The sequence below is a fragment of the Lasioglossum baleicum genome, chromosome 2, assembly GCF_051020765.1.
Source record: "Lasioglossum baleicum chromosome 2, iyLasBale1, whole genome shotgun sequence".
NCBI lineage: Eukaryota > Metazoa > Arthropoda > Insecta > Hymenoptera > Halictidae > Lasioglossum > Lasioglossum baleicum.
The window spans coordinates 20,639,683-20,666,848 of NC_134930.1; the positions used below are offsets into that span (position 1 = coordinate 20,639,683).

At 44.1% G+C, this 27,166-nt stretch overlaps 1 protein-coding gene across 4 annotated transcripts in view; it reads right to left on the reverse strand.

The window, feature by feature from the left end:
* LOC143216876 (uncharacterized) overlaps positions 1 to 27,166 on the reverse strand; it is a 252,206-nt gene that overhangs the window by 111,689 nt on the left and 113,351 nt on the right. For 2 of the 4 annotated variants that reach the window (XM_076440440.1, XM_076440431.1), the window contains exon 2: positions 8,212 to 8,244. The exons of the other annotated variants lie outside the window; for them this stretch is intronic. In XM_076440440.1, the coding sequence (XP_076296555.1) occupies positions 8,212 to 8,244 (33 nt within the window). The remainder of the gene's footprint in view (positions 1 to 8,211; positions 8,245 to 27,166) is intronic. 4 annotated transcript variants of the gene reach the window in all.

Genomic DNA, 27,166 nt, shown 5'->3' on the forward strand with positions numbered 1-27,166 from the left:
TGTGGTGGAATTCGATCATAGTCGTGAGCACGCGCTCTCGGCTCTGTCAGCTCCTGCGAGTCCACCGAGCGAAAGAATCGGGACCCCCAGGTTTGAAAGGAGCCTTTTGCGATCCACCCTTTACGATACCGGCTCGCCTAACGCCTGTCTCGCAGTGAATGAGCGCGCGCGACAGCACGTGCAAGATTCTAAAGTGTCGCCAGGCTCTCCTCTCTCGTCCACGCCTCGACTTACTCTCTCGCAGACCATTAGCGGGCTGAATGATTAATGGAGCGTTCACGGGGAGAGGAAGATCGTTGTCGCCTCGGGGAAGACACCGGCAGACAACGGAAGTCGACGGTTTAGCACGGCTATTTTTAGAGGGAATTCTTCGGACGCGTCTCGCTGTCTGGCGATACTACGCTCGCGGAAGAATTAGCAGGCTGCTAGGTTGTTTAGGCGATTCCAACGGAGTCGGTCGGATGAAAGTTTGCGCGGTGAAATATGATTTTAGAGACGCCAGAAGCAGCAAGTTGTAGGATACGTACATAGGGGATGTGTGTAAAATGGATACTGGAAATTTAGACGTGTGGTGCATAGGTGTGGCAAAGAGAGGTTGGGTAGAACCTGAGTATCGAGAGTGTGAAAAGAAAAATTTGTATGAAGCAGACCGTGAAGAAGGTAAGAAGGATACAAGGGAGATAAGAAGATTTTCGGTGAGCTCGGGATAGACATCTGAATCCCGAGCATGAATAACAGATGTTTGGACCGGGTCAGTGGAATTTAGAATTTAGACGACAGAATATTCTGTACGACGTACAAACGCACAAACTCATGGAATCTCTATGTAAAATGGGCTACCGACTACCTCTAAAGGCTTGAGAAAAACAGTTTTAACATTATTTAATTCGTCTGTATTCTATAAACTGTAAAAAGCTCAATTGTTGTATGGGAAAACAGGTTCGATTCGACGTGCACAATGTAAAAACGATTACACAGAATAACAAGTACAGAGTAAGTACAATTTACACTTCGCGACAGCCTCAATTGCACACTTCCATCGCGGTGACACGCAGAACGAATCACGAAAGGCGGAACGGTTAAAATGCTTCGTGCTTAACGAAGTTACTCATCCCTCGACCACGCAACAGAGCCGTAATGGATCGAATCGGGCGTGGGACGTGGCATTCGGCGTCTTGGCGGATGGATCTCGAATTGTTTTCGCGAGGGCACGCGTTCGTACGTTATGCATTCTCCGTTGGACAGGTGAGAAATGTTGTTCGACGATTTATACGTTGACGGGAAACGCAAGGGCTGCGAAGGAAGAGGTCCCGTTGAGAAATCTCTCGGCTGGCTGGCATAGTTGATTATTTGCGACTGCGCTCGTAGCTCACCTCGCCGGGATAAGTGCATATCCGTGTGAACATTGTATCCTTTCTTGCGGTTATAAGGTATGCAATCAACGCGCACCGGCCATTCGGTACCCGGCGTACAGCCCCGCTAGGAAATCCGGCTGAAAATTGGCATGGATTTTATTCACGAATCGCATTCCTCCACTCGTCATCTCTCCCCCCTCCTACGATTCATATACACGCCATCTACTTACGTTTCGTGCACGAATCGTCGGTGAGGCACAAGAACTGTCGCGTTTCGGTAGTTTTTGGCTCACCAATGATCTCAGCTGGTCGAGTTCGACGAAATTTGGCGACATTTGTAACCATTGCCGCGTCAAAAGTTCGTCGAACTCGCTGTTAAATCCGCTGCCTATTTCATTTGCCTCCCTCTCAGCATCGTTCGTTGGGTCGTTGCCCTAACAAACGTTGGTGCGATCCTATCCATTCACAATTTCAAAATCCCCACTCCTTATTCCACCCGAAACCTTCTGAATCTTAATTCTTTGCATCTGTTCACGCGTCACATAATTTAGCGCTCTTCGTATCAAGCCGTTGATACTGTTTCATTCGATCGACTGATCGATTTCTTCACTGTTGTACAATACATTATATTCAACTTGTTTTATTTTACAATATTGTTTTTGTCTCACGTTAATTTCGTCTCTCTATTCGTCGTTTTAAACTTTCTTCCAGACTCATCTTGATTCGTCTCAGCATATTTTTTCATTTTTCTCCCCAAAGTTCCTGTGCTCGGCTCTCCCGTCGCCATTAGATCGAGTCAAGTTAATTTCCCCGCGCGAATCCTGATATTTACAACAATTAGGGTGTTTGAATGCCGGGCTCGGATGAATACGACGAACGGCCGAGGCTCCGGCAAAATTACTCGTGGCAGAACGGAACCGACGCGGCATGCCGAGGCACCTGTTAAAAAGTTGTAAATTTAAGCTCTCGTTCGTTCATTCAACCCCGCGGCCCGGCCCGACTCAGTCTAGCCCAACCCGTCCATTCATAATGCCGCGCGACCGCTCGCGGCTTGTTATTTTTCGCACAATTCCGGTCGGACGTGGAATCCCGCAGACACGGGGTCTTTAACTTTGTGCCCCCTTGTATTTTCAGACAAAGCCCACGGCCCGCTCCTAATGCACAATAATTCATCGCAGTCTCCGACGCTTCCGTAAGTTCCACCGTGAAACGCGACGCGACAACAAAAACTGCGTGGCTCTCGAGGCCGGGACACCGACGACGACGCTGGGTGTCGTCGAAACTTTCTTTCCGCAATAAGGACAACGACATTTTACTCGACGTGCTTTAGATGCTCCTGTTCCACGCGGAACAGCCGTCTGCCGCTCCCCGCGCTCGCGGATCTTCCGTCTTCTAGATAACCACTCTACAAGGTATGTTTAAAAATTTATACTACCTCGTTCGGAAAGCGATATTCGTGCGTTTATGACATCCGAAAATTTTCACAGAGTGCTAGGATATAAAATTCAATAAAATCTATTGGGTCGTTCGGAAAGTCATTTCGTTTTCTAAAGGGAACATGAAAGCCAAGTTTTATGACTTTTTGTTCTATGATCTCTTGCGATTTTTCCGACAACTTAAACATCCCATGCCGGAGAGTTTCTGTTTTTTATTAGCAAAATATTGAGTTATACGACTTTTCTCGTTTGCACGACATAAAAAATTTGCACCGCAATATAAGTAATAGACAAACAGAGACAAATAGACAGACAGACAGACAAGAAAGCAAGCTAATAAAAACGTGGTAAAATGATTAAGCTTTTATCAATTAGATCATACAATTAAAAACTTCTATTACCCTCGTTCAAGACACTATTACATCGTCTTTATTGTGCTAAGGCTGCATAGAAGCAATACAAATCCAATGTAGGATGAAGCCCGCGAAGAACCGAGACATTGACGCGAGAAAAATCTCAGCGGCCCGGTGACCCATTTTCCCAGGACCATTTTAATTCAATCGCGCGTATCGCATTAGTTTTTCGGCGAGAATAGTTTAATCTTTCGGGTCTCACAGGTCGGGCAGAAATGGCAGAATGTTACGAGCCTCGGGGCTGATTTTTCCCGGTCTTTCTATTTCGGACCGGGCACGTGACCCGCGTGAAAATGAACCCGAAGAACCCGCCAGCGAAAAAATGTCCGCGGGTCGCAAGAGCCTCGAGCGTAGTTTCCGCTCGTCTCTCGGACGCCAGCCGATACAATTAAGGAAGCGCAATAGATCCGCCGTCCGAGAGAAAGAAACGTAAACTCTGCGACGGTAAATCGGTCGGATCGCAACGCCCAGGAAACTTTTCCATCAGCTAACTTCCACCGATTCTGTCTCATTGTCTTCGATCCTGCAGACGGACAGCAGTTTATCAGCTGTTATTCGAGATAGTCGCCAGAAGACGCTCTACACTTTAACAGTAGGTTTACGGAGCTCTAGAAATAGCTATTTCACATTATTTTATAAACATAACAAATTTTTGGCCATTTTTCCAATGATATGTGCCCAAAGAAATAAATTTAGCAAGTAATTCCTCGGGGAAGCATCATTACCATAATTGGAACAGAATTCAAATTTAGTAATAAATCCATTAAATCGCATTATTGCTAGCTCTAACATAGTTTACAACAATATTGATTTTTTTAATGGCACGTTACAGGCATTCAAAACAAGATTGCGCAGTAATATTTGTTAATCATACCTGTATTTGTTTAGTTTCGCGCGGTCCATTCTTATGTAAATTTTAGGTTAAGACTTATTTTTTTGTTATCAGTTATATACTGTAAAAACTGTATACATTTGTATAAAAGGACCTCGGTCCGTATATAATAATAATAATAATAATAATTTAAGCATGCAACACAGTAAAAACATTTAAAGAATTCAGAAATGCTGTTGCACAGTTTTCAACTTTTTAAGATTAGAATAGTTTAGTGTTTCCTTTCAGATGAAATAAAATTTGATTCGCCTGTAATCAATATTTCGCATTCCGATAAAGGTAGCCATATAAAAACTTTTCGGGATGAAGCCGTCCTAATCACCGCAACTGTAAAGAAAACGACGCGGCGAGGGGTTGAGACAGCTCGGACCGCAAAGGGTTAAAAATATTCAGAGAGCACGCGATAGACGGTTTCAAGCCTTATTGACAGCAGGCTGGCGTGCTCCAGAAAGCGAACGACCCTGCGGAGGTCGGCGGCGCTGTGCAAATACTTCAGGAGCCGTGAAACCTGTAACTAATTGTGCTCGGTCTAAAAAAGACTACGGGGAAACCGTACAAAGACCTCGGGAAAGGAGAAATAAAAGCGGACAGATAGAAGGAGGGAACGACAGAGAGCCAAAAAAGAAAAAAAAAAGAAGGAAGAAAGGAACGAACGAACGAACGAACGAACAGGAGGCAAGACTCTCTATTTTCCCGTAGGAATCAGAGACAGCCGGTTTAAGTCGTATCGTGACCGGAGCGATTTGCATCGTAATGCAAGTCAATTACGGCGCGTTTCATAAATCACGAGCGCGTGCACGCGACTGGCCGCTGCAGCCGCCGGCTTTCTCTGTGCGCGTCGCTGGTTCCTTACTTTGCGAAATTACCAGAAATTCGCGGGCCACGACGCGACGGGGCGCAACTTCCGCTTCGTCTGCCGCGTACAACGGCGGATACGCGCCGACGACGCCACGCCGCGCCGTCCTCCTCGTCCTCTTCCTCGTCGTCGTTGTTGGTAGCAGTCACCGTTCTTGCCCATCTAAATTTATTTCCATAAATGCTCGCAAGTCGTTCAAGCCGCTTGATCACCGTTCCCGCCGTTCGAATGGGACTCCGCCATTCAGAAACTTCCCGGAAGCACTAATCCATGAACGAAGGGAGACAGAGTTTCCTGGAGCAAGAATTCGCGAAAGTTCGCGCAGTCGTTCGTCACGCTGCCGCGCCGGCAACCTTTTGTTCGCAGTCGTTCGCCAACGATTACGAGCTTCCATTTGTTAAGCCCGCGGAGAAAGCCCATCGAGTTATCGGATTATTCCGATGTTTCGATCCGTTTGTTTGTTTTTGTTACGCGGACCGCCACGTGGATCTCCGTGCGCCGTTTGCTTTTTCATAGTGCGATTGCCTCTGCCCGAGGATTACGTTGATGAAATTATTGCGAGACAAGAAATTCGGAAAACCGACCTACTTTTCGGGCGATTCGGAATATCCCTAACAATAATTTCATCAACGTAATCCGCAGGCAGGCAATCTATGTAAAAGCAAACGGCGCGGATCCACATGGACCCGTACAAGTTGGAAAATGTTTCGTGCTCGCGTTAAACGCAGTAAATAAATCAGCTATTTTTGCAGGGGTCGCGCACGAGAGGAGCGCTTAAGCAGATTACCCGTTTCAAAGTAATCCAAATAAAAGGAGGAGGAACAGGCCCTGCAGGTCGGCGCCGAGAGGGAGGTGGGGAGCAGGCAAATAGCGGCGCGATTAAATGCTTCAAGACGTTACATCACGTTCCTCCCTGGTTCTCCTCCCCTCGAACTGCTACCTCTCTGTGTGCACCCTTGCCGAAGCTTCAACCGGATGAAATTAACCTTCTCAGGCTTGCGAGAACTTTTTCTTCCGATTCATTAAAAGTTCAGGAGGGGTGGGGGCGGGGCCAGGCGTGTTGTATGGTAACGCCGCGCACCGAGGACGGGAGCGACGACGTTTCGGAGCGGATCTTCGAAGAGGAAAACGAGTTGCCGTTTCTCGACGTCTTTTTTCCCCTCCTTTTTCATCTTTCTCCTCTCGTTTTTCTCTTCTTTTCCCTTTCAGCCCCGTCGCTGCACCAAATTCACGAAACAGGACGCGATAGCCCAGCTCCGGCCCGAGCTGTTTGGCCCGCTATTTCCACCCGGGGAAAGGCGATTTAATAAAGGGAGCGGAAACATCGCAGTTCTTGTAAGCCGGAACGGATTGAAGCTCAAGTGGCTTATTTCTCTGCGAGAGCTAGACAGACGGCTGTAGCCGAAAGTTTCTTCTCCGAGAGGACCGCCGCGGGTCTATCGCGACACGACATGATACAAATGTGGCAATCAGCGCGGCTGCGCAATATTTTGACGGGTTTTTCCGGATCCAGTCGTCGACGCACAGTTAGCGACCAGCGAATCGATTGTCCATCATTTTGTTTACCGACAAAATATTATCGAGACGTTGCCAATCAATCAATTTTAGGATAAGATTTATTATAATACATTTTTGTTAAATGCGTCTCTACGCAGAGTACGTTGAAAGTAATCCTATCATTCGAAAATTATAGGTGATACGTACACATTATTAATGATTATTAGACTGCCGATCTTCATGCTGAATAAAAATTGAACTGAATGTCATTTCTTCCCTTAATGATTCCAATAAAGGAAAAATCATATATCGACATGTTCAATTTAAAAAATTGTCCAACAATTTTCAATTTCCTCTACTCAATCTTCTCTGATTATTCATTACTAGACTGCGGATCTTCATGCAAAATAAAAACGTTCTGCGTTTATTGTGGGAAGCAGGAATAAAATAAAAATTCATTTCATCCCTTAATGTTTTCTTGAATTTTTCTAATCTTTTGCTGTTTTATATTTCACTCAACCAAATTTCTTTATAAACGCATAAAATTCGGACGGCTTGCTGCTGCATTCCTTCCGAATTCCTGCCAGGAGACTTCTTGCGAGGCACGAAGAGTACCGCGCACCATTTCGAACTTCGAAAATGGAAGTTTCCTCCAGGAAGTACACCCGGAGCAACGCTGAATTCGCGTTCTCGGGCTGAAAGATTCGAAGCGAAGTTACGCGAAGTAGCTCGACGAAGCGCGAAGAACTGGCTGGTGCTAATTCTCTCGGCGGTCGCAGAGATTGTCCGGTGAATTTTTAAATCGGTTTCGTACGCACCAACCGTGGTCGTTCAATGAGAGACAACGCGTCGTCGGAGAGAAGAATCGTTCCTCCGAACAATGGAATTGCAGGAGGAAACACGGAACGGCGAATTTTCTACGAGGCTCTCTCCTGAATAATCTCACGCGGCTTTTTCTTTCGCGCTAGCTACAAGATAAACCGAAGAAGAGGTAAATATCCAAGGAAGAGTCAGCCCCGGAGAATCAGTTCTATGGAGTTCAGTACAAAAAGCGCGAGTCATTAGGAGGGAATCGTGGAGTTTAATTCTAGCCTTTTGCCCGAAGTTATGCTTCTCTTTGCTGAAGCAACAAAGGCGAAATCCCGGCCGCGGTGTAATGAAAAAAAATAGCGGGACTCCATCGTTTTTTTCGGGATTCAGTGCCGACGGTGTGGTGGAATTATAAATTTAAACGAATTTTCGCCGGAGAGGTGTTCATTTTTCAACGGTTGTCAAAGAGCGGTTGCCGAAAAGCTGCGAATTAGAGGTCTTCGTATTAACTACGCCCCCAACCCCGAAGAGGACGGAGGGGTGGCGTCTGTTTTTGTTTTCAACACATGGCTAAATTACCTCTCGGCTCCCGCGGACCGAATTCATTAATTTCGGGCGTTCCCGACTGTGAATAATTAGCATCGCCGTCCGACGAACATCGCGAACGGCTGGCCAGCGAAAAATGAATTTCTTCCAAGGTAACAATTACTGGTCACGGTGGGTTTCCTCGTTATAACGATTAAACCGTGCTGTAATGCTCCGACCGCGGAAAATCGCAGTGAAAACGCGAACGACCCATTATGCGAGGGGAACTCCGCTTCGCATATTTACGAACCATTTGTTCGAGCCGTTGAAACGATAGAATCTTATCTACGGAATCGAGTCAAAGAATCCTTACTCCAAAAGCGCCGCCGCTAGTCTGTGTACGTTAGTTAACGTTTCTTTCGCCTACCTTGGAGACGCTGGTCTTGATGTCGCTCGGGACCTGCAATCACGAAAGGCAGATCTGTTAGTTATCGAAAGCTGCGATCATCTTTCGGAGCGTACACAATACACCGCGAAATTAAAGGATCGCTGTGTCACAGTCGAGAAATTGTGATAAATGAATTAATTTTCAGTTTAACTTTTCATTACTCGCACATGACGCTTACAGTCTCGAAACTTTGAATTTAGTAAACAAAGGTGTCGACTACACTAGCAAATATTGAAGTAGTTATTTTATTCTTATTATAGTTATGTGCAAAATGGAGCGCGAGAGTGAGAGTTTATATCGGTTAATGTAAGTGTATGCTCTACGGAGTCTCTAGTTCGCTGAGATATTGGACATTTTCAGAAGTGTAGAAATCCTGACAAAGGACTGGTGGATAGTTAGATGTCATTACCGCCGATCCTGGGGAGGTCCTTGGGAACTTAAGGACCTGGAACTTCGTAGGAGGCCCTTTGAACTCTCTAGGGAATCCTTGAGACCCCTTGAAAACGCATAGGCATCTTGTAAGATCTCCGACTTCCCTCTGGAAGGTCCTCTAGAGGCCCTTATGTTTCCACTAATCACTCTAGAGGACAATATAATCCACTAGGTGCTATATAAGAATCGTTCGAAGCTCTATGAAGCTCTCAAGTTCCTCTTCAGACTCCTTAGAGACCTTTATGAGCTCGTGAACTCGCTGTAAGGAGCATTGTAGCTGTGGGAAGTACCCTCATTCACTTTTGAGACCCGAAGAAGTCTGATTCCCCTTCGACATCTTTTCAGAGGATGTGAATTCTCTTTGAGACATTCAGAGCTCTCCAGTAAACCTTGAATTCCCTCTGAAGTCTGTAGAATAACTAAAACAACCTTACGCTGATAAATCTTTGGGAAGTTCAGAACAAAAATGCTTGAATCAGGCTTGAATGGAGCTCCGAGAGTTCTGGAGTCCTGAAAAATCGGTTTCCGGATGAATATTTCCTGAGGTACGTTTCCTTTCCGGTGCATTAGGGAAAGCGCTCCTCGACGTGATTTGCCGAAGTAACGGGATCAATACGCTACGTCAGGTTAACGAACCTCTAATTATCGTTCGTGTGCGGGTTCCAAAATTGTCTCGAATCCGGGCGAGCGTAATTTTCATCGTAATTAGCCGGGACGACCCGGTCACGGAGCGAGTTTCTCGGGCGAGCACGCGTCAATCTCTCGATCGGTGGCCAGGTCGCGCTTACATTTACGCCGAACAACGACCAGGCGAGAGAGCCACCCACGATATTCAGCACTCGTTACGGCTGGCTGTGTCTTTGTCCTCCGGCGAACGCGGCGAACTTCCGGTTTGCGAATTTCAGTTTCGCGCGCAATAGAACAGGGACTGGCCTCGGACAAAAACCGAGGGTGCAGAGGGTGACACGATGCAACACGTCCCGATGCAACCGTGTCGCCTCGCTCCGTGAACAAACCTCCGCCAGCGTGATAACTGGGTAAATGCGATATTTCACGATTCCGAGTTGCCTGTAACATTGAATGCGCTAAATCGAATCCTAACGCAACGATCAACTGGAGCCGACGACAAGAAATGAAGAAATGGAAGCTAATACAGGGTGACAAGAAATAACGGAGTTAAACATTTCTTATTATGATTCTGTCAAATCAACGAATTTTGAAAAACCAAATGATAACAACCATAACATAGACCTTTAGTGTTCATGTATTTAAGAAGTTTCGAAATGGCCACCCTTTGCCAAACGTGTTTTGAAATGTTCGGCTATGGGCCGCAGCTCTTCTGACCTCATTCGGTCCCGTATATATGGATGTATTCTCCAACACACACTGCTCTAGTTATCAAACAGTGTAAAAGAAGAACTATTATCTGCCGAATCCGTGGGATTCGGTCCGCAATCCGTGGGTAGTGGCCCGTTCAAGTTTCCCAAGGGGAAAAAAGCTGGGAGCCGGGCAGCCCGTCCTTAATTAAGTTCGAATTGGAACAGTTTAAAACATCTCGTACGTTTTACCGGCGCACTTCCGCTGTGGAAAACTCAATCAGCGACTCCTTAAAGGCAGCCGGTCGTGCGGAGAGCGTCCGCGCTTAGCAAATAGATAAACTTGCCCGGGAACTTCCGGACAAAAGTGGCCGATGATTCGCCGTTGGAAAATGCTCCGACGCGAAAGTCGTTCTCCGATGGTGCACGTGCGAACCGGAAGAACGCAGCGATTGCAGGTCGGGAGGGGAGCGCAAGAGAACTTTTCAAACTTCTTTCGTGCTTGCCTCCGGGAAAGAGTTTTCCTTCTCGCCCACAGGATGTTCCCTTCGACCGGTCTTGAGGTTGTTTTCCCGCGGGTCTTCTTACCAGGCGATGACTTGTTTCTCACGTACACTTCATTAGCCGCTCCCACCATCGGGGGACACTGGACCCTCTTCGGCGACTGAGATTGCTTCTCCTTGAAAAGCAATTTTGTACCAGCCTGTATCCGAATTACAGAGAGAAAGGGAAAGAAAATCCACGAAAACCGAGGAAAAAGAGGTTCTCCGAGGGTTCGAGGCCGACGCTATCTTTCCCTGATCCTGTTATCGTGTAAGCAACGTCGCTGAAAGAGATCTAGCCCAGGCTAATGGAATTAGAATCCTATTTCGCGACCGCTAATTTCATCCTATAATCTAGCCCGCATCTCGTCCCACGAGACAGTATAATCGATCCTTTCACTCGGGAAACGACTATTCTAGCTCGCGACGCGCCCGGGTCACGAGGGACCCAGCTCCTTCCATGCTCCATTTAAGATCCTCGATTTAGCCGGGTTAACTTAACCACAACTAATTATCCCCTTTAGAGGACGTAGCTCTAGATACCAGAAAACTTGTTACGAATCAATCTGTCTCCAATATGTGACCATCAAACAATCCAAAAGAAAAACATCGATGCCTAACATCCTCGTTTCTTTTAAATTTTTCAAAGTTCACTGCTATGAAAGAATTGCATTTAACATTTTTAGATACTTAGATACTCTTATATTTTCACTAGAAGCTCCTAAAAACTCATTTCCGTCGGTTTGTTATTTCTATATAATTTAATAAAAGAAGGGTGACATTTTTTTCACGCGTCTGTGAAATCGACAATTTCTAAGACATCGAAAAACCCTTTGTGATTCGTTCATAGATAAATACTTTGACTTCATCAAAGAAAAAGGAAACATCACATTATCTTCACCCGTCCAGAAGTTATAGATTCTTGGCCACTGAAAACACCAGAATATTCCCACTGTGCAGTTCGGCGGCCGCTCGGGACAATCGTTAGGGAATTAATGGGTGTGACGAATCAAGTTCGCAGATGGTGCTCGTTTACGAGCGGAGAAAACCCGCGACGGAAGTTAATGCCACCCCGGGTAGGTCGTAGGGGCGCGATAACTAAACAATTGAACGCGAACGCGTGAAATACCCGGCCGAGAACGGTCGTCTTTTGTTCCAGTCCTGCGAGTTCAATCTGCACACGCGACGAACGCGCGTCGTCGTAGTTAATTAACACGTTCCCCTTCGCGCGACTCGCGGCCAGCGCAATTATTTGTCCACGGCTAAAAATTAATTTTCCGCGGCGACGTATCGCGTGTTAAAAAATTTATTGGAATCCGTTTAATCTGCTGTTTTCGTTTCTATTTTAGTGAGCTCGCAACGAAGGCGAGCCAGGGCTAATTAACACATTGAATGTGTAGAAATCTAGTACAATTTTGCTTTGACTCGAGCTCTCGATGCTAGGCGTTCGCTTCTCCGTGCGCAGATGTCAATCTCCTTGTTTGACGCACCGAATGCGCTTTCGGATCTGTTTGATCGCAGAGTTTTCATTTCACTAGAGAAATCGCTCCGATCTCGTACAACTTTTATGGTTGCCGGTCGGGCAGTCACCGAGCTAATAGAGTTTGATGGACAAGTCAAACGCGCGGACAGCGGATTTTACGTAACTCGGATCGTCCGGAAAAAAGCGTATGAAACGTTCCTCGGAAAAACCTCGCGATCGATGCGTGTACAAAATGTGGAAAACCATTTACAGAGCCGAAATCACTTAAATTTAATACTCGATAAACCGAGAGAGCCGTTCGGTCACGTAGTATGCACATAAGTACGTATATGTACGTCTCACTGTGAAGAGCCAGTTTGTTACATTTTATTATTTATTGCAGTCCGCGTATCTGTGCAGCTTCGTGTCCGCTACACAATTTACACACCACTCCCCCGTCTAATGGCAAGTTTATTACCAGTTTTATCACCCGCTTCTTAATACACGTGTCCCCCGGTTAATAACATTTTTATACGTCGTTAAATTAAAATTACAATGCTCGACAAGCAGCTCCGTCTTTCTCTCTCTCTCCCTTTGAACCGCTCAATTTTCCAGCGTCGCAACAATGTCCGGATCGCGTGTCTGCCCACCCTAAACGGGGCCCCAAGTAGATCAACGATCTCTTCACTTTGCTGCCCGTAGTCATTTATAAAAGCGCGTTAATCGTCCGCTGGTATACGCGTAATTGTTTCGGCGTTACAGGCACGGGGCAACGCCGTTCAAGCTCATCATCTCATCACCGTATTCCGTTTAAGTAATTATTCCGCGTTTACGTAGTTAGCCGCACTCTCGCGCTGGATATAACGCGGGCGCAATTAACCGTAGGAGCGAGGTCGCCGGTGTGCAGAGAGGAGAAAGGGGACGCAATTAACGTCTTCATAACGGAAGAATCTTTCACCCCGAAAATAACGCGTTCGTGTTACGAGGTTCATTAAGCCCTCGGCCTGTAAAAATCGTAACGAGGAACACGCCTCTGCGCTACAGCTTCGCGCGCATCGCGCCACTTAAAACGCTCCCTTTCAAACGGTCCGCTCTCAATCAATCGCCGCACGTCTTCCCCCCTCCGTCTTTCCTTCCATCCTTCTCCCTATCTTTCGCAGCCCCCAGAAGTTAGCCCTCCTCCTCCCCACTTGTTGAGTTAAATAATTTCAACAGCTCTGCTACGTTGTGCTCGAATATTGAAACTGTAATGTAAAAAATAATTATTTACCTTAACTTCTTTATTTTTTTTTTTTAAAGTGATACTTTAGCACAACCTAGCACAATAGAGAAAATTGATTAAGAACACAATGTAGCACAATCTTAGCACAACTGTTGAATTTATTTAATTCAACAAGTAGGGCCTAACTTCCAGGAGGCTCTTTCACAACCTGGGACCCATCCAAACAGGAACAAACACGCAAATCTGACGACAAAGATCGCGATTAACGCGAAGCATTGATCAATACAAGTCATGTATACACGCGTTACACGATTATTAGATAATTAACACGAAATATTTGTCGCCGCGACGCGACGGCGTGCTTTGTCCGACGACCGGTAATCGAATTAACTTTCCGTCGCGACGCGGTGAACTTGGCTCGCGCTATTACGCGTGTTACACCGAACAACAAATTCGAACGGAACGGATTACAGACTTCCTGCCGGAAGTGCGCAATTGACGTGGGACGAGGGTAACGGCCTGGCGCGTGCGAGAGTTTACGGTTTTCAGAAAAAGAGCTTCGCAACTATCGTGTACATCTCTGTTCCATGCATCGAGACGTTCCTGTACAAAGTGTTTTGTTGCAGAAAATCTCATGAAAGATTGGTTTCAACGTAATAAACGAATATATAAACACACAGTGCAGACGTTCCAACCACTCATACTTATATCAGACCGCAACTCTTAAAGAATGACAACGTGTAAAGACAAGCTTTTATGTTAGTCTTGACTATAAACAGCGAAACATTCTCAGGTAGCTGAAAGTCGATTTTACGGAGCTTGTCAATGAATTCAAATTAAACAAATTCCACAAATTATACGAATTACTTATCGTAGAAAATCTCGTAACACGGAATTCAACACGATCACTCGCTAGCAACACGTGTTTTTCATTTACAAGGAAAATTAGCTGCATATTTAAAAGACGACAGAGCCGTACCTCCAACCGAATACAAATTACATTGCCATAAAACACGGTTCCGAGTCCCATCGTCCATCTTGCAACTGCATTCGGGATCACGTCTCGACGACGTCCCGTTTCCGACGGATATTTCGTATTAATTAAGCCGTACACACAGGTTTCGCGAGCGTAGATTCGCATATCTCGGCACTGCAGGAGTGGCGAGTTCGAGGACGCCCGCAAAAACAGAAATGGAAACAGTCGGGAATTCAAAGATTGAATTAGAGAGAGGAGACGGGAACGCTCTTCTCTCGCGAGCATGTATAACGTTTATCCGCCGGTATTCGCGATGAAACGGTTCCCCGCCAACGATTCTTTCCGCCCGTCCAAATAAGCATGTACTAACACGAATAGTTTCGCCACTGATACGGAATGAAATACATGCTGCAAGCAGAAGTAGCTTGGTTTATTCGATTCTACCGGAGCAAACCTCCGTAGCCGGACTACGAACCACTCTGCCGCGTTTAATTCAGTCTTTGAACGTTTCTGTTTGCAACATCGACCATAACTGTCTCACCATCGTTTGGATACAATTGGTTTCTTTGGTGTACTGCTATTTGGCAAGCCGAATCCTTTTAACCGAGCTCTCGTAGTCGGTTTCGAGTAGTCTCGACCGTTGCCAACCGTAAGCGAGTTGCCAGATAGTCGTTGGTTCGCGCACGGTCATCGAATTCGATTGAACTTTGCTACCGTTATTGAATGGAAATCGATGTTACGCTTCGCGGAGACGGTGTTCGAATGTTCAAATCGACTCGTACGGTTTTGTCTATTGTTTCGCATCGTGATTCCGTATGCTATCTAGAGAACCGTTCACCGCTTGTTAGAAGTTAGAACGATTCAAATAATATACATTTATTTTCGTGATTGTTTCCGTGATTTCGGCCTCTTCGACCTGAATCGATGCGTTCAATGATTTTACGCGATCTCATTTGTCATTTATGACAAAAATGGGTACGTACAATTTAAAACAGTGGAGGTATTAAAAAGATTTAAGGCCACCAGTGTATTAGTTTCACCTTAACAAGATCACCAAAAGAAGAATGAAATTTTTATTTGGCTCCTCTGTCTTGCAATCAATGCAAACCTCCTGGTTTACGAATTCGAAACGATCAAAAGTGGTAAAAATTGCAATTTTCCATGATTTTTCGGCCTGTAACTACCAATTGTTACCACTTTTCGTCGTGTGATCATTTACGCTCCCAACTGCATAGAGCACAGTTAAATCATTTTGAATAAATCCGCAATGAATATAAAGCCTGAATCCCATTCATATATCCTCAATGATCGAATCCAATTCGTTCTAAATGAGAAATACACCGAAACTGAACGATGTCAACGAACACCATTCATTTTAACATAAAAAGCGCATCGTATCAGGCTACTTCACCGTGTAAACTAATCTGATTCTCCTGGGAAAGAATGCGAGAGTGGATGTGTCAGAAATTCGTCTCCGAAATAAGCAGATCGACAAATGCACGGATTAGTTGGAATCAAGAACGGCGTCGCGTTGCGTCGCGTCGACGTAATACGTCTCGGGACGCGAGATTTATCCGTCGACGGGGAAATGAAAAATGTTTCATTCAGATTGCCGGGGTGGTAGCACCTCCGCTGCGAGGAGGCGATAATTCGCACACGGCGTTAATGGACACGGATCCAATTAAAGGCGACGGGAGAAACTTTTCCGGGCGTATATTCGGCGGCGTTAAGTGCGTTTTAAAATTCGACGCACGTACTCGCCAGGACGTCCGTGGATCCTTATCGCCGGTGATGTAATAAAATGGGGGCCGAGTATTGTTCAATTCGTAGGACGAGTGAAAGGAAGAAAGAACTCGTATTTCACGCTCGGACTCGGCTAAAAAGTGTTCGTGTCGGATTCGAGAACCTGGAGAATAAAATCTGAAGTACACCAACGTCCATAAATCACTGGACGCGTTCTTATCTTCGACAAAACGTTGTTAGGTTGTCCTAAAAGTTTTTTTTCACTATGTGCACATTCTATATTGTTAGATACCGTCAGCATACACAAACAAAACAATCTTCTGTTCGTTCATGTTTTATTATTCCTTAAGATTCCCCTTTCTTAACCATGCCATTTGGTTTCCTTAAAAACTACTCTGAATTTGCAGTGAGCACATTAATCGAGAACGAAACGAACTTTTGCGACAACCTAATATATTGAATGGAAAATTAAACAAGGGATTGAGAGATTGTTGGATGATTATTCAACAAAATACGGCCTTTAATAACAAAAAACGTGTATGTAGCATTCTATTCTTTCGGCTAGTTTGATGCAAATGAATCGTGGCATAAACTCTACAGAAACAATGTTGATATTGCATTCACGACAAATTAGACGATAGAACAGAGGCGGTGGACAAATCTTACCAGATCTGAAATCAGCGTGGCAAAATCTGCGGGAAATGACGTGTAGCATTGGATAAACCACAATTTTCTTGAAATTCTGCCAGTTCAACACAGATTTTCCAGGTTAGAAAACGTTTCTATTATATTCCGCAATATTTCAGCTTTAATTGAAAGAAAGAGATCATCGCTCCATCTGATTTCTATCGAAAGCCCTTTGATTTTTACAGAAAATTCATCAGTTTGTCCCGCTGTGCGGCGGGTGCTCAGACCGACTATAAACACGGATATCGGACCTGTACGAAGAATTTACACGAACACCCTTGTGCGGGTATCAGGTTTCGTGGAAGCTCGGCGTCTAGAAGAGGTTCGCGTGCTCGCTTCGAGAGCTGCCCGAGGAAACAAAATCAATTGGTTGCTAAAGGTCAGTGGGCTGGCTGCTACCCTCATCAGAGCTCATAGCTAACGTCGAGTGGCCGCTCCTCGACTTTCCGTTGAAATCTTTTCACGCGACAGAGACGAGCACCGCTCCGCGATCCGCTCGATTAATTAACCCTCGAGCGCAGCGTTCGTTCCGCCCGATCCACGGAGAACGGCGTTATAACTTTTGTCCCGTTCTACTTTCTTGCGACCACGTCACTGTTCAAAGTCATAATCGTTGTATTTCTCGCCGGTATTCACTTTATTTTGATCTACGGGCGACCTTGTTGCAAGCAGATTAATCCTTCGCACCCCGAAGGGCTTTCCAATTGTCTTCCCGACAAGTTACTTTCGTTTCAAGCGTTTGAAGGGCGTTTGCAGGCCCCAACCGGTAAGAATTTTGAGCCGCTCGAACTCAAGTTAGAAATGGAAGTTGCAAGGAAGCTCTCATAAACTTATTAACAAAAAAGAGAAGTAACCACGCTGCCGCTTAGTCCGCTTAATCCTTAGGGTTAAGAAGTGTCGGCAACTCAGCTGGGACATGCAAATTTATGGTATGTATGGGCGGATCAAGTATCGGAGTTATTGGGTTTTGTAGATGAGGATTCTTGATTTCTTGTGACAGTTAACGATTTTCAAAGTATAGTCCTTCACGAACATTTAAAAAAAATCCCAATTGAATCGATGAAAAACTGAGTTGTCGGCAGATTTTTGTCCAAAAAGATCGGTTTCTCGCCCACTGTGAGTTGGTGCGAAGTTCAACGAATAATTTTTAGCTTGCAAATGAAAGAACCGTGAAACCGCTGTTTGTCGTAAACAAAGAACAGGTTACAACACTTTATTTGACCGGCCAGTATATTCGCGCGGTGATTGGCCGCGGAGGGTTTGTTTACCCGAAAAATTGGACAATGCGGGAAGCGACCAGCATCGCGCGTCGTGGAAATTGGCCCAGATTATAGTTGACCATTCGCTATGACGAACGTCCTGCACGTCAACCAAGAGTTTCCGATCTACATACATCGTCGAATTTATTGACCGACCGTAAACGCGACGAATGGTAATCGAAAATCGTGCGTAAAACGAGGGGGGCGTGCGCGATCGATGATTCTGGTTATCGGCGATAACTACCGGTCGACGATCCGCGCGCAATTATATGGTACCGGTGTGTTACGGTCGTTTTCGCCCGGATGAGTGATAAATCGCGTGCACCCATCCCCCTGATCTGGCATTCCCGATCTGCCTCTTCTCCCTGACAGCATCCCCGTTCTCGCCTATGAATCCAACCCGAAATTATATCTGATCCGCGCGATGCTGCGACTTGTCGTTTGTTCAACGCCAACCGATACTCCATCAATCTCTGTGACGTTGCTGGGTCTTGGAGTTTCAAGTGTACAGAACGCCGTGTCAAAGGGATATTTCAAAAATTTGAATATTTGGCGAAGTCACGGCATTTTATATGCCAGCGAATTGCACCCTGTTGGAAAATTGTCAAGGATTCTCTTGCTTTTCTCTCGAAACTACGTTTCGTTTAACCCCTTGCCGTATTTTCTTTGCAGTCGGAACGATCAAAACGTCTTTATCCCGAAAAATGTCGTAGAAGAGAAAAGAAAATATATATATTTTGTTAAGTCGTAAAGTCTTTATTATTCCTGCTTTCCACAATCAATGCAAAACATTTTTATTTCGCCTAAAGATCCGCAGTCTATTGATTACAAACGAATCTTTGATTTCGTATTTGTTAGAATATTTGTTAAAATACGGCAAGGGGTTAAATGATTTATTGAATTGAAGTTTCTTTACTTTGAAAATAATAAAAGCCCCTCGCTCTGTCGTTACACGTAAGAAATTGCACAACGTATACCGCAAAGACCTTGTTTTTAACAGAGATCTAATTTCCTTGTTTCACCGTCGACAGACCAGCCCGGGTTTTTGATGAAATTTTTCCTTAAGTTCAAAGTACATAGTATGTACATGTACTTTTCTTTAGGAAAAATGAGTGAAATTCTGCGAGCCCTGTGATGTCCTTTAAGAAACTGGAATGCGTCAATATAGCGTTGCTGGCTCTTGAGAATCTTCGTCCGCTGTATTCTAGACTGTAATATTGACTTTGCCTTATTACAAAGAATATTCTGCGTAGAATGCCCGTGTAAACGTGTCTTTCCGTTCTGGCCGCTGGCGACTGTGCGTCGATGGCGCGCGTCCATGTTCTCGCCTGCGAATACGACCCGAAATTATATCTGATCCGCGCGCGACGCGGCGACTTGCCGTTTGTTTAACGCCATCCGATACTCCATCAAACTCGACGTCTGTCCCAAGCCACGATTAAACCGTGGATCCTTTCTGCGGTGGAATGTGTAGAACGGCTAGGACACTCGATACCGGAGTTGCGCGTTACTCTAGATCCCAGACGACGCTCTTCGCGCTGCAACGGCCAGCGGATTTCTTTAATCTATGCCCGCGATCGACGATACTGCTCTGGAAACAAAGGGGACCCGATACTCGGCTACTTTCGCAGAGGAGAGAAGATTCGAAGCAGCTGCACCGGAGCAGTAGTGCCGGATCAGGGGAATTCACTCGAATCGAGGGGAACAGGCTACCCCTTCCCTACCGGACTAGTCGTGTGACATCGCGCGACTTTAAACCATATAAATATGTATTTCAGATGATTGCATAGGCTCGTGCCCGATTTGAAAATAAAATTCAGTTTCGAAGCTAAGGTGTTAGTGGCGAAAGGGGAGTCGTCGCCATTCATCCATCATTCGTCGAAAATATTTCCGTTGTTTTTAGAAATACAAGAAAATGTCGCAGGCAGAAAATGTTTGGTTCAGTGGGCAAATTATTGTGACAAAGAAGTTTTTTTTCTCGAGGTCATATTTTTCGATATTTCGAGGTCATAGTTGTTTTTTTTTTTTTAATGGAACGACGTATTTTGGTTAGTGGAACGTTACAGCTAATGAAAAGACAAAATTCAACCATGTATAATATGCTGGCCTTCAAATGACCTTCGAAATTGTTCTTCAAAAAGCATAATTTAAAGTCCAGCACTAACGGAATTAATAGTAATTTCTAGTTTTCAGTAAGAAGTCTGCTGCTCGGAGAAAGGAAGCTCTTCTACGGGCTGGCATTCGTTAAATCATCTACGAAAATGAGAGTCTACATCGAGGTATCCGCAGTCCATTCACGGACCGTCCAATTTTCACGAAACTGGTGGGTTTATAGAAGATGTGCAGGAAATGTATATTTTAATTGAAGTGTTTTTAAATCCTTCAGCGATCCTGGAAATTCCTCGTTCGCAAACGCGGTGTCCAGTTTAATTTCTTCGGATGTTAATTCTCCGTTAAGCGACACAAGATTCTTTGTATGTATAATAGTACTGAAACTAAAATTACATTCTCCCGTTTGTACTTAGTATTTGAATTATGTTTTACGCGGACAAAGTTCTTCTGAAAAATGTGAGATACATGGGTTTTGAACAAAAATCAGTTATTTCTTTCAATTTCCGAGGTATTCACAACCAAGTATTTTGCTCGACTGTAGCATTCGAGGGTTGTGCCCTTTCGACGTGCACGACGATCAATACTAGAAATACACTAGCAACCGCGAGCATGATTACATATGTAGAATGTTAGAGATTTCACAGGAGAATACAAGAATTTATAAATAATCTTTTAACAGAAGCAGTATAAAAATTGAACGATTTGTTATCACAGCGAAATCAGGCTCCACAGCTAGGAGGTCAAACGCGTTTCTGGAAACTGTCCGCGTATGTGAGAGTCCTTCGTCGATCGGAAAGTCAGTCCAATTACGGGCACTTTTTCTGCAGCGAAAGTCTGTTTAATCTCGAGTCGATCCTCCGTAGTTCATTAATTTACGGCTCGGAGCTTATCTCTGATTAAATAGACCAGAACAGAACCGTCGAACGGGAATGAAAAGACACCGGGGGAGCTGGTAACTCTCAGCTCCAGACAGGGAAATGTTATCAAATTTAATGGTAGACGTCGCGAAGACGTCGGGGGGATGGGTGAACGGGGGTTGTGCACCGACGAGTTTCCGAATGCGAAACAAAATTCCGTTATATTTAATAGTTTCGGGGAAGCGAAACCCGTAAACTTTACGCGGGTGTATCGGGAACGTGGCCGAGGGAAGAAATAAGAAGATAAGACGCCGCGCCCGCTTTACCGAAGAAAGTAAGACGCGGAGTTCAATATTGAAAATGCACGTCGGAGGTACAGGAGGAGGAGAGCAGGAATGAAGAATACGAGCGAGCAATCCCGTTGCTCTTCCCTTTCATTTTTCAGTGCATTACGTAATTCAGTCCGACCGCCAACTTTCCCATTATCATTGCTCAAAGAATTTCTAGCCTGGATACCGCGAACGACGTCCTACCATGACGAAGAACCACAGCGGGATATGCCTAAAAAAAAGTCTCCATTGATTTCACTACTTTTTTATCCGAGTCTGTAATGAACATTTAAGTCTACCATGACGAAGAACCATAGCGGGATATGCCTCAAAACAAGTCTCCATTGATTTTACTACTTTTTTATCCGAGTCTGTAACGAACATATAGGTCGCAGCAAGTTAAGTATGCAATTCGAGCCTTCGCACACTCTGTGATCCATAAATGTTGCAAAATCACGTCGATCACGACGATTCGGGACTCTGTGGCGCGACCGAGGTTGTCACATTATTTTCGGATTGCTAATAGTGGCGAAGACGAACATGGGAATTAAATATTTGTTATATTAGCCCCTTGCCCTACAATATCGTGTCAGACTCGTGACGAAGATTCTGAACAGAGAGAGTGTCATAAAATAAAATTCCTTTTTGATTTTGTTAATCTGCAGATATTGGACAACATACAGGCATACAATACATATAAATCTTCTCCTGTTTTAAGAAGTCGCGATCTACAAAAACGTTCAAAGCACTGTAACCGTAAAATAAACTGTAACGGTAAAGAAAATGTTACGGCAAGAGGTGAATAGTTCTTATACCATATTTAAAATATTTGTTGCATTATTAAACTTATATTCAGTCATTTACTAAACGTATTTAATATGTCAATAAACTACTGAAAGTATTGTACGAGGTGTTATATCAGCTTTATATCGATGCGATTAAGAAAATCATATAAAATAGAAATATTTCAGAATAACTCCGAATGCAAAGGGTTAAAAGAAGACTCTCAGCCATTTTTAATACAATTATAAACTGTGATAGAGGCTGACTTGTGCTCTAATAATTAAGACTGAAAACTATGGAACGATAATTCTATCCAGATCGTTGGAAGAGTAATCGAACCACTGTGCGACGTAACGATGGTCCCGGGTCTAGATAATTGCAATTTTAGACCGTGAAATCCGACCGGCCCTTAAAATTTAAATAAGACCAGCGGGAAGCGAGCGAAAAACTCGAGAGCGGATGAAAATTAGGAAGTTCGTTGCCGGCACGCCGGCAAAGGGGTCACTGTTTTCAAGTCACTTTTCGCCGGGCTGATTTCTGATTCAGAAAGGACTCGCGCGGCCTAGATAAGAGTTTCAACCTGCTTAACGGGATATACATACTGTATGTATATCATCTATACAGGGTGGTCTGGATTTACAGGTCAATTGACTAGATGAAAGTTTTTGGAAAATTTCAATCGATGATTTCGATATTTCAATACGTTATTGCAATCGATGCAGACAATTTTTATTTTGCATAAAATATATTTTTATTTTATTTATGTATTTTTTTTCCATAACCCTTTTAAGTACACCCCACACAATGATCTTACCATAAACCCTCCTTATCCCTCCCCGATGGAAGAAAAGCACCACCTTCTCGTGGTTCCCATTGAGCAACGACACCTTTCTTGTAGAACATATACAATTCCTATAAAAACTAATATCTATAAAAGAAGTCATGCTTGAAAAGGTGTTCCCGAGACCAGCGGCATAGTCAACGGACCATCATAATAGCAGCAGTTCTCTGTATTTCGATCGACAATTGTTTAAACTAAACAGTTAGTGTTATTGGCGCACTGGTTCGATCAAGGGTCCTACTTTGAAGAATTTTAAAGGTTTGTACTCATATGTTCAATAGATTTAAAAAAAAAACATGTGGTCGCATTACTTTCCGGACAGAGCCTGTATTTCATTTAGAACAAAATCGACGATGGTGCCTGCAAAAAGTGATCGATTTGGCATGGAATGATCGGGAGACATTTAGGTAGCTACATTTAGGTAGACCACCCTGTATACGTATGTATACCTTGGCGCGGGAGCCGAAGTGTGTCTGGAATCGCCGGAATAAATTAGCGAGAGGTTCCAGTGACGGCGTCGGCCGCATTAATAACACGGATGCTCCGTCGGTGGTCTTGCGAAATGAAAGAGTGCGAGTGTCTCTGGCCGAGCGAGGCCCAGCTTCGTCCACACCGGTGCTCCATAGCGACGCCATCGCTGGCTTTTCCACGGGTATCAGCCGGTAAAAAATCGTCGCATAAATCCCGAGCGAAATCGATCCAACGGGTCCACCTTTTTCCAGACACCTCGAATGGCCGTCTCGCGCTGACACGCGTGAGATTTACTCGCGGCCAAGAACCAATTTCGCGCCGGCATCACTCATATATCTACTTGATTAGGCGATTTGTTGCGCGTCCGAGGATTTCCTTTCGCGGCTCTGACACGTCGATATCGAGGTCTATCGTACGGTACGTGGTCAGAGGCGTTAGAGGACCGACTGTGCTCCGGTATTCCGTGCCGGGTCTTTGCGGCCACGATGATTGCCGCTGTCTATCAATCCGTTGACAGAGAATTTCCTAGTTATTTCGGTGTAGCCTCCTCCTCGAGACGGAAGGATTGCTGGATCATCGCAGCTGTCGGATCCCGCAGAAATAAACGATAGCAATAAATCGAGACTAATATTCTTCCTTCTCCGATGAAAAACCAATTAGGATTTTTTATCAAATTTTTCCTCGAGCTCTACTTTTCTTTAGCGAAATTGAGTGGAGGGACTCGGCTGAAATTCTGCAGGCCTGCGATGTTCTTTAAGAAAGCGGAATGCGTGAATGGCGTTGCTGAGTCTTAGACCTTGTCTTTAACAGGAATCTAATTTTCTCCTCTCTCCGACGAAAGACCACCTTAAATTTTTTATTAAATTTTTCCGCAAGTTCAGAGTAGTACTTTTCTTTGCGAGAAACGAGTGGGAGGACTGCAGCGAAATTCTGCAGGCCTGCGACTTCCTTTCGAGGAGTTTTTGTGGATAGAAGAACTAATTTAGGTGACGTAACAAATGTTGACTGACAATAAATTTTCGTTTAGCTGTAGAAAAATGGATCCTGTCGACAAAGAGTTTCCACTAGTCGTAAGAGAAATATTACCGTTGCCGAAACTTTTTCCGGGGGATTTTAAGTGTGTGTTAATAAAAAAAAGATATATCGTTAGTAATATACAAGGTGAGTTTCATTTTCCTCTATTCCGCAGGGTATTTGGGATCGCCACATCTGGCTCGTTCATCGCGTTATCTTGGTTGTCTTAGTTTCCTCTCTTCCTTTTCACTTATACTTTGTTCTCTAGGGTTGGTCCTCCATCTTCTTCCCTTCCCTTTCATCGTTCTCGTGTCTCTTCTCGCTTCTTTATTAGACTTTATATATTTTCTCTTTTTCATTATCTGTTCCCACACCTTTGTAATCCCCTTTCATCTCTCACGATTTACTTCGGATTCGTAGATGTTGCTGTCGTCGCTTTTATTATACAGAGTTACCTCGCGAAGAAAATAACGTTCGGAAATATCGGCTTAGCTGATGCAGCAACCGCAAACAAGATGAAATTGTTAGTAAACATGCACGGATGTAATATGCGTGCGTCAACATTGCAGAAACGAACGTAAAATATTCAAGAATGCTCGGAACACGATGGCATACCAAATATACATATGTAATTCCGTTTAACAAAGTAACTTCTTCTTTCACGGAATTGACTTTTATGAGCTCGTCCACGTTTCATCTTCTCCAGCTCGAACAAACAACAATGATTGGAAGCATTTCCTTCGCTTCGGAATTGTATTCGTGTATTCAAATACACACGTGCATTAATGCATCCTCAGTTTAGTTTGCATAACTTTTAGAACGTTGATATTCAGTCATTTGTGATTATTAGACTGCGGATCTTTATGCATTTATGGTTTCTGAAAATTTTCAAATAATGCCAGAATATATCCTTCGACAGGGTTTGGTTAAATTTTGATGTATTTCAGATCTACAAACGCTACTACCACCGAAAATAATATTTTATTTGGTTCTCACTTCTCTTGAAAAACGTCACGAAAAAATTGCAAATTGCATAACCATTATGTTTATGCATTTATGAAAATCTAAGAACATCGTCATGTTGTTTTCAACGTAAAAAGACTATTAAGGGATGAAATGAATTTTTTAAATATTTTATTAGGTCCCCGCTTCTCAAAAATCGTGACGAAAAAATTGCAAATTGCATAACCATTATTTGTATGCATTTATGAAGAAATTAACTGGTTGAAATATAAAGCAGTGAAAAATCTAAAAAATCCAAGAACATCGTCATGTTGTTTACAACGTAAAAAGACTATTAAGGGGTGAAATGAATTTTTGCAGAATATTTTTATTTTGCATAAAGATGCACAGTCTAATATGTAATGAGTATCTGTCTTCCAACTCGGTCGTTTTCGCCAAGCATGATAGTTTTATCCTGTCGGAGACTAAAAGCGCGTCGCCTTCGTGTCCCTCAAATTGTTCAACGCTCCCTTCGTCATCGTTTATTTATCGGTTCGCTTAAAGCCCGACGGGGCGACACCGACGGTATCCATCACGCGGCCGCGTCTAATTTATTATGCGCGCTCGGAATTGTTGTTTTTTCTTGATGATCGATCCGATGAAGTTTATAAAAACAGTGATAAGCTCCTTAGGACGCTAGCTCACAGCCGCCACTGTTCCGGTAATATCGATTGACCTGACGAACGAGCGCATTATCGTTCCGCCGGCCTCTATAAAAAGGTTATAAATGTCGGAAACAATTGATACTGCTGTACTCGGAGTCGCATGAGAGCGCGATGTGCTTCGGACCAGAAAATCTCACGAATTATTGATCGCTATACCGATATGGGTTCCCTATCTTTTTATCAGAGCTCTGCATAATAATAATATGATCAACATTATTTAAAAGCGCCGGTATATTGTAAATTTTATCGACGTCTACAATAAAAAGATATGTACTTTGAAAAATGTGAATATACATGAGCTTGTAATATCGACATATGTAAAAAGAAATGATTAAAACATTAGATTTTTAATTATTCAGTATGCTGTTACGCGAGAAGCTGGAAATTCGAATTTACTTCATGACCATCTCTGTGCAACTTGTAAGGTAAAAAACCCGACATTAAGAATGTCTTTCATACATCCCTCCGTGCTCGAGATAATCGATCAGAAAAGTTCGCCAGACATGCACCCATTAACACTTGCAACACATCCGTCTTCTCCCGTTCGTTATAACACGTGAAACACATCAGACAACTTTCTATTCCGTGTTTCTGACTTGCGTTTAACTCTAGATTCATTCTCCCTTGATTTTCACATTTCCCCACCGTTTCACCAACTCGTCTGTATTCTATAAATTGTAAAAAGCTCAACACACTCTGTTGTATCGGGTCGATAAGTATGAAACTTGACAAAGAAAACGCGAATCTCTTGACATTTGTCAATTTGTGCCATTCAGCTCTCAGACCTTGCTCCTTGCGACTTTTTCTTGTTCTCAAACTCAAAAAACCCTTGAAAGAAAGATGATTTTAGACGATTCCCGAAATTAAGGCAAATGCGACGAAGGAACTGAAGGATATTACAAAAGAAGCGTACCAGGACTGTTTCAACAAGTGGAAACACCGTAGGGATAAGTGTGTGCATCGGGAAGGAGAGTACTTTGAAGGGGACCGACACATGTAACTACTAAATAAAGTACATTTTGTTTTACGACGTCAGTCCACGTATTTTTTGAACAGACCTCGTACGCAATATAACGCATGATTGTACACACAGGCGCGGCCCTAACAGTCCTCGAACACTGTGTGGCGAAACTTGATTATTATAGCTCGCGTCCAGAAACGAAGAATTCGTTAGCAATCAAATTGTAATGCCGTGCTAAACAGCCAAGTTCAAGGGTCAAA